We start from the raw sequence: 8,086 nt of genomic DNA on the forward strand, positions 1-8,086 counted from the left end.
TTTGTTGTTTTTTTTTTTTCCCCCTAGGAAGTGTGTCTTGGGTTTTTCCCTTATTATTTTCATTACTTTTTTTTTCCTCCTCATTTTTTGGTGGTGGGGGTGGTTATGTTTAAATGAAGTTGCTTTTACAACACCAAAGACTTAATCATCCATTTCCTACATAAAAGGTAGCTATTTTTTTGCATGGACCTCAAGTATACTGTAGTATAGAGGTGGAATTTAAGGAAAGGTATTAAGCAGGCTGTGTTTTAGCTTATGGGCAAGTAATAATTGTATCATTTATATTGAATGTATCATAGATAAGCTGCTATATAATGATTGCCACTTCAGATAGCTGTGAAATTAGGTGATTAACTAGTTGTTACCTAACCTAATTTCTATATAAGTCTAATTACATGAAATAGAAGTTGGGGTTCTGATTTTTTACTTTGCTTATCCATTTGGACTGTCATTGTAACTGCTGTATTGTAAATGATGGAAAATAATTGCATATGTTAAAAAATAGTGTTATATTCTAAAAAAAAATAAAAAATAAAGTTACCAAAAATATAAATAAATAAATAAATTATTACCAGTGACAAATTCAAGGTTCAACTTAAGCACTAGAGGAATGTGGGGGGAGAAAGCAGAGTGTTGCCAGTTTTGCACTCTTGAAGTTGGCGGGGAGTAAACGCTAAAGGCAGTTAGGCATGGGTGCTCCTGGGTTTTGGAATCACACTACCCTGGGTTGGACCCCAGTTCTACCACTTAGCTAGCTGCATACCTGGGGACAGGTTCTTAAATTTTCTCCAGGCAAGTTGGTGTTACAGGGATGATAATGATGAGGACAAATCATTATTGTTGGGAACTGATAACCAGAATCTAAGTATACGTAATGTCCTCTCTCTTTCACTTTAGGAAATCTTTCAGGTAATTATAGTAAAAATGATTACTTTGGCCATTTTTGTTTTCCCTGTGCAGAATAGATACTACAAGAGTTGAGTTTACCATCCCCTTGAGGGAGAATTGGGCTCTGCCATTCTTTGCAATTCAGATAGCAGCAATTACATATTTCCTGAGACCTAACTTACAGCCTCTCTCTGAGGTAAGTTTTTATAACACTTGATATATTTTTTTAATTCTCCAGTTCTGTCTGAGAAGCTTCAAAACGTGATGTGCACCATGCCCCCTTGCATGGGAATAGTCTTATTCTGTGACCAATTTTTTAACTCGAGTTAAGTGAAGTTTTCTTTTCCTGAACCCTCTCCTACTTTGCAGAGAAAATGTTTTCGTTTTTGATGTTAAAAATGTACTCTACATAATCTACCCTTAAATAGTTGCAGCAAACCCACACACAATTTCTGCGAAACTGTCAGAATCCTTAAGCTGTTGCTCTTGAGATGTGATTTGGTGCATTATCGCCTCCCTAGTACTGTGGCGGACACGCACCTTATGTGAATATTTCTATGCACAGTGTCACTTTAGGATAGTTAGAGCTTAAATAACAAACGCAAGGGTTTTCAGAGCAACAGTTTATGGTTTTCCTATTTGGTTTACATAGACATTGGCTGCTTTTGAGAAAATTTGTCTGCAAGGCTTTTTATTACTAGAGACATGTAAATTATACAAGGGCTTTCTCTTTGCAGAGGCTGACACTTCTTGCCATTTTCGTATCAACTTTTCTCTTTAGTCTGACATGGCAATTTAATCAGTTTATGATGCTGATGCAGGCATTAGTGCTGTTCACCCTGGACTCCTTGGACATGCTGCCGGCGGCGAAGGTGAGCTGAGCTGTCTCCTCTGCGGGGAGACCGGTGTCGCTTAGCGTGTGTGCATCACAGAGCGCGCTCCGGAGACGCGCATGCTTAGCAACGAAGTTAAGCCACGTCTTAGCTGCCGTATAAATCTGTGGCCAGCTGACGTCGAGTAATCTGTGCAGCCTCGTTTGACCATCTTAACTTTTATTCTCTTTATTTTACATTAAAAGATGGAGCACAGATGTCTCGATCAATTGTCCTTCAGAGAGATGACTTCAATTTTAAAATCGAAGATAGCTCTTGCAAACGTCTTATGATGTATTCCCTTTCCCCCCAAGGAAATCAATGGGTATACAACCCCTTTCTGTGGTACTTCATAAAAGTTTATTCGTAGTGTCAGTTAACAAGCGTGGGAATCCCTGCTGCCTGGCCAGAGGTCCCATAGGAAACGGCAAGTTTAAGGAAGCCATTGTTTGTCTCACACTGTGCCACAGCGGTGTGTGCTGCTGTCGTTGAATTGTGAGGTGTTTTTCATGTGCAGAAATGTGTTCTAATGTGTAGTGTATGTTTTAAAATTTGTTCATCGTTACTAAGTAACAGTAACTAAGTATTCTCCCGGTGTAACAAAGTATCATCTCCAATTCTAAGGCAGCAGTAGAGTTGAATACAGAAGAGTCCCTTTCATTTATTCCGTGTCAGAAGAGATGCAACAATCTTTTTTTTTTTTTTTTTTTCAGTAGATATGTTCTTTTTTCTGGCATCTTGAAACCAGAAGTCTGTAGCCTTTTCTCTTTCATGGGTCTTGTATTGCACCATATTCTCTTTTATAAGTTTCCTTCTCGTTCACGATTTTAGTCTTCCAGACTTCCTGGGTGACTAGCCGCTTGTTTTACTGGTTTCAGACAGAAAACATTTTATTTATTAATTAGTTAACAAATTCTATATCTATCATATCCCATTTGCTGTAGTTGTCTACAATTTAATAGGGAATGCCAGATGTACATATTAATTGAAAGGTAATTATTCATCAGTTGGGAGAGATTAGTCACCAATCTCTCATGGGACTTCTTTTTCTTTTTTTTTTTTAATAGTTTATTGTCAAATTAGTTTCCATACAACACCCAGTGCTCTTCCCAATAAGTGCCATCCTCCATCACCACCACCTCTTCCCCCGCCCCTTCCCCGTCAACCATCAGTTCATTTTCACAAAAGACCCCGAGTAGTCAAAGTGATATTGAAGAAGAAAACCAAAATGGGAGGCATCACAATCCCAGACTTTGGCCTCTACTACAAAGCGGTTCATCATCAAGACAGTATGATATTGGCACGAAAACAGACACATAGACCAATGGAATAGAATAGAGAACCCAGAACTGGGCCCACAAATGTACGGCCAATTAATTTTTGACAAAGCAGGAAAGGGTATCCACTGGAAAAAAGACTGCCTCTTTAGCAGGTGGTGCTGGGAGAACTGGACAGCAACATGCAGAAGAATGAAACTTGACCACTTTCTTATACCATACACAAAAATTAACTCAAAATGGCTGAAGGACTTGAATGTGAGACAGGAAACCATCAAAACCCTCGAGGAGAAAGTAGGAAACAACCTCCTTGACCTCAATAGCAGCAATTTCCTACTTGACACATCCCCAAAGGCAAGGGAAATGAAAGCAAAGCTGAACTCTTGGGATCTCATCAAGATAAAAAGCTTCTGCACTAGAAAGGAAACAAGAAAACTAATAGGCAACCGACAGAATGGGAAAAGATAGTTGCAAATGACATATCTGATAAAGGGCTAGTATCCAAAATCTACAAGGAGCTCACCAAACTGCACACCCACAAAACAAATAACTCAGTGAAGAAATGGGCAGAAGACATGAACAGACACTTCTCCAAAGAGGACATCCAGATGGCCCACAGGCACATGAAACGATGCTCAACATCACTCATCATCAGGGAAACATAATCAAAACCACACTCAGATACCACCTCACAACAATCTTTAGAGACTGACTGAATCTGAGTTAGGAAACATTGAAGTCTGCCAGCAAGTGTACTTTGTCCGTCGCCTGGGCAGCTAGGAGAGGAGAGGCATGACAGAGAATCGCCACCTGTATGAGACCCTGTCCCATCCATGGGGGGAGAAGGGGGATTGCTACAGCACGGGAGATAAAGATACAGACAACTAGAACAGCTAGACATCTGTTTGTCTGTAGTGTTAATTTGTAGTAATGGGGAGTGCTGAAGTTTAGAAGAAGGTTCTTTTTAGGCTAGAAAGTTTTCACAGAAATGGGAGTCTAGGGCCCGGCCACAAAGGAGAAGAGTAGACTTTGGATGGAGTGTGAGGGGGCAGGATATGAAGGTAAAATACAGGAAGGAAAGCAGGTCGATAGAGCACAGGGAGGTGGCGTGTGCTTGAGGAAAGTGCACGTATGTGCTGCTAAGTAGTGGTCATGGCACCTCGAAAACCCTCGTGTACAAATGAAGTGAGTCTGTTATATTTGTCTTTCCTGTTTTGCAACCTCTTTGCTCTCTGGTCATGGTGACTCGTAGGCTCCGGGGAAGGGTGCCTGGATGCCCTTGTGTTCCTCCTGGGCCGCCGGGCCTCCCTCTCTCTTTGTATGTAAGGCCACGTTTCCGCCCTTTCCAGCAAGTACTTCTGAAAGAACTCTGTACGTTTTCACCTAAAACAATAAACACATGGAGGTATTTTGAAAACAAATACAGAAAACGTTTCTGTAATATAATTTCACAGAAGAGTCTAAAATCATGCTTTCCCTTTCGCTGGCACTGCAACCTCTAGAGATTTATCCTAAGGAAATAATCAACCATGTTCATTTTAGTTGTACTGTAATAAGGAAAACCTAGCTGGAGACAACATAAGTCAATAGCAATAGAGTATTGTTAAACAATATGGTATATCAGGGTAACAGAGTATTACATAACCATTATTTCCCCTGTCTCTTTTTCAAAAGTAAAACACATATAGGGAAAATGAGAAAAGTTTCTGGAAAGATATACATCAAAGTATTAGCAATCAGCTCTGTGACTGATTTTCTTAAATTCCTTTTGTCCTTTAAATCGTTTTAATTTTCCTGTAAAGAACGTGTATTTCTTTTTCTGTTTTCTTTTAAAATAGAAAACAGAATGAAAGATACAGTTTTGGTGCACACACATAACACACATAACTAAAGAATAACACGATTTATGTCATGTTCGGTTCTAAACCCTGTTAAACTTTTATTGTTGAAACTATGTTAATGTTAGTGGTAGTCATTGTAAGTATCAAAATTTAAGGAGGAATAGCTTTGTAAGGAAAGAATCCTGAGTTGTAAAACCAAGTTGCTGTTATCAAATATGAAAATCACTAGCTCTTTAAATTTCTGCAAATGGTTTAATGTCTTGGAGCCTTAGTGTCTTTATAGGCCGGAGTCACTGATCTCTAATCATGTCAAATGGGAGAGTCAGAGTAGTTGGTACAGAAGAAGGTAGTGCAGATTCAGAGCCTGATGCGGTGACAAAAAGCACTGTCCTCTTCCGTACATGTCATCTTTTCATGGTCGATGGAAAGAAAATCCCCAACCATCAAAAGCTCAAGTTTCACTTAGAAATGTGTATAGGCTTTTAAACTATAGAGCAGAACAGTAGACGGTATTATAAAGCATATACTTTGTATTAAAGTCCGAGAATATGGAGGCTAATAAAGTTTTATTAGCCCATTGTGAAGAGAACAAGACACATTAATGTCTTGTTCTACCTGAGAGGTATCACTACCTAAGAGGAAATTTTAAAGTACTCCATATGGTTCCAGACAAGAAACTTCCCCCTATTCCTCCCACTAATTACAACTAAAAGCCCCGGACAATATATACAAAACCAACACGAGAATATTTTACGTGGCGAAGAAAAGAAAGCAGGCTGCTTACAGCCCTGGCGACTGGAGGAAGAACATGGCAGTGAGGGCCCCAGACTTCCTGTTGGCTCCTGGATCCCAGAGCAGGTGCTGGAAAAGTCAGCAACCAGGAAACCCTGCTGCACTCAGTCAGGAGTCCCAAGATAAGCCGAAAGGACCAGAAAAGCGGAGGCAGGATATCTCCAGCAAGACAGAAAACTTTTAGACATTAATTGTAGTACTTTAGCCAAACACCATAGAGATAAACAGCAGCTTCACTCCCTCCTCCCCTGGCAGAAGTTCAGTGGGGAAGCTCGACTTCCACCCCCACCCACTGGAACCAGACACTCCTCACTTCCTGCCAGGCCTGTGTCGGGAGAAATCTGCTGGGGAGGCAGCGCTCTCACGGTCTCCCAGAAGCATCGGTGAGGGCCACACGGAGAACCCTCAGCCCTCATGCAGTAGTAGGGAGATATCCCCCCTCCTTGACAGGATGGTGTCAGAAAACACCAGCGGGGAAGCTGGGCTGTTAACCACCGTTCAGGAGTAACGAGCCAGGGGCGCCTGGATGGCTCAGTTGGTTGGGCGTCTGACTCTTGATTTCTGTTCAGGTCATGATCTCAGTTTGTGAGTTTGAGCCCCGCATCAGGCTCAATACTGACAGTGCAGAGCCTGCTTGGGATTCTCTCTCTCTCTATTCCTCCCCCACTCGTGCTCCCTCTCTGTCTCTCCAATAAATAAACTTGAAAAATTAAAAAAAAAAAAACACGTAACAGGTCGCTCCATTCACCCTACCCCTGCCCCCAACAGTGTCAATGGAGACCATGCGAGGGGCAGTAGGGAGGCGTCCCTTCCCTTCCCACCCAGGATGGTATCAGCAGAAGCCTTGTCGTGAGCCTAAACGTTCACCATCTCCCAGCAATGAGACACTCCTCTCCCCTGTCTCCCTAAAGTCAGCAGAGGCCAAGTGGGAAACCTTGACATCCAACCCCATCTGGAAATAATGAGACAGCATCCTTCTTCCGCCACCGGCACGGCACTGGTATGGTGTCCGAGGAGGCCTCCTGATGCAGAAATTTAAGTCAGACCCAGAGTCCAGTAACATAATACAGTGCAGCTGAAGATCACTTCTTATACTAAGAGCTGGGAACCTCTCTCTCGAGTGAAAAGAGACCGTCAACAGATGCTAACAGCAGCACACAGAAATTGGATTATCTCACAGGAAATTTAAAGCAGACATTATAAAACATTTCCCTTGAGCACGTACAAACACTTGAAACAAATGAAAAATATAAACTCACAAAAACCATACAGAAGATAAAAATAAGGAGCAAATGGAAATTTTAGAGCTGAGAAACTCCAGTAATGAAAATTAAGAACTCAGTAGATGGGCCCAACAGCAAAACAGAGTGGTCAGAAGAAAGAACCGGTCAGAAGGAAGAATCAATGAGTGGTGCCTGGGTGGCTCCGTCAGTTAAGTGCCTGACTTTAATCAGGTCATGATCTCATAGCTCATGGATTCGAGCCCCGCATCAGGTACACAGGTGGGGGTGCACAGCACTGAGCTGTGCTGACGGCTCAGATCCTGGAGCCTGCTTCAGATTCTGTGTCTCCCCCCGCCTCTCTGCTCCTCCCCAGCTCACACTCTGTCTCTCCTTGTCTCTCAAAAATAAATAAACATTAAAAAATAAAGAAAAAAAAGAACCAGTGAACTTGAAAATAGAACAATTTAGAAATCACCTAATTTAAACAAGAGAAAATGGGCTGGAAAAAAAATGAGCAGCCTCAGGTACCTGTGGGACTAATAAAAACTCTAATATTCTGATAATCAAAATCCCCAAAGGAGAGAGTGTGAGTCTGAAAAAAAGTATTTGAAAAAGTACATTTTGAAAGTGTTTGAAAATTTCCCAAATTTCACAAAAGATAGAAACGTATAGAATCAAGAAGCTGAGCTAATGTCAAACAGGATAAATCCAAATAAATCCTTGCCAAGACACATGACAGTCAAACATCTGAAGACTAAAGATAAGAGGGGCACCTGAGTGGCTAAGTCAGTTACGCATCCAACTCTTGATCTCCGCTCAGCTCTTGATCTCAGAGTCATTAGTTCAAGCCCAGCACTGGGGGTTCTTCACTGGGCATGAAGACTACCTAAAAAAGGAAGAAAGAGAGAGGGAGGGAGCGAGGGAGGGAGGAAGGAAGGAAGGGAAAGAGAGAGAGGGAGGGAGGGAGGGAAGAAGGGAGGAAGGAAGGGAGGAAGGAAGGAAGGAGAAAAAATTTTTTTTGAGAGAGAGACAGAGAGAGACAGTACAAGCAGGGGAGGGTCAGAGAGAGAGAGGGAGGCACAGAATCTGAAGCAGGCTCCAGGCTCTGAGCTAGCAGTTAGCACAGAGCCTGATGCAGGGCTCGAACCCACAAACCGTGAGATCATGACCTGAGCCGAAGCCGGCCGCTCAGC

The 8,086-nt window shown here is 42.0% G+C and overlaps 1 protein-coding gene across 1 annotated transcript in view; it reads left to right on the forward strand.

Annotated features, from left to right (window-relative positions):
* Window positions 1-8,086, forward strand: part of DPY19L3 (dpy-19 like C-mannosyltransferase 3) — a 66,853-nt gene that overhangs the window by 32,507 nt on the left and 26,260 nt on the right. The window contains exons 6-8 of the mRNA XM_029924256.1: window positions 961-1,084; window positions 1,626-1,760; window positions 1,967-2,044. Coding sequence (XP_029780116.1) covers window positions 961-1,084; window positions 1,626-1,760; window positions 1,967-2,044 — 337 coding nt within the window. The remainder of the gene's footprint in view (window positions 1-960; window positions 1,085-1,625; window positions 1,761-1,966; window positions 2,045-8,086) is intronic.

This window comes from Suricata suricatta, chromosome 16 (genome assembly GCF_006229205.1).
Source record: "Suricata suricatta isolate VVHF042 chromosome 16, meerkat_22Aug2017_6uvM2_HiC, whole genome shotgun sequence".
NCBI lineage: Eukaryota > Metazoa > Chordata > Mammalia > Carnivora > Herpestidae > Suricata > Suricata suricatta.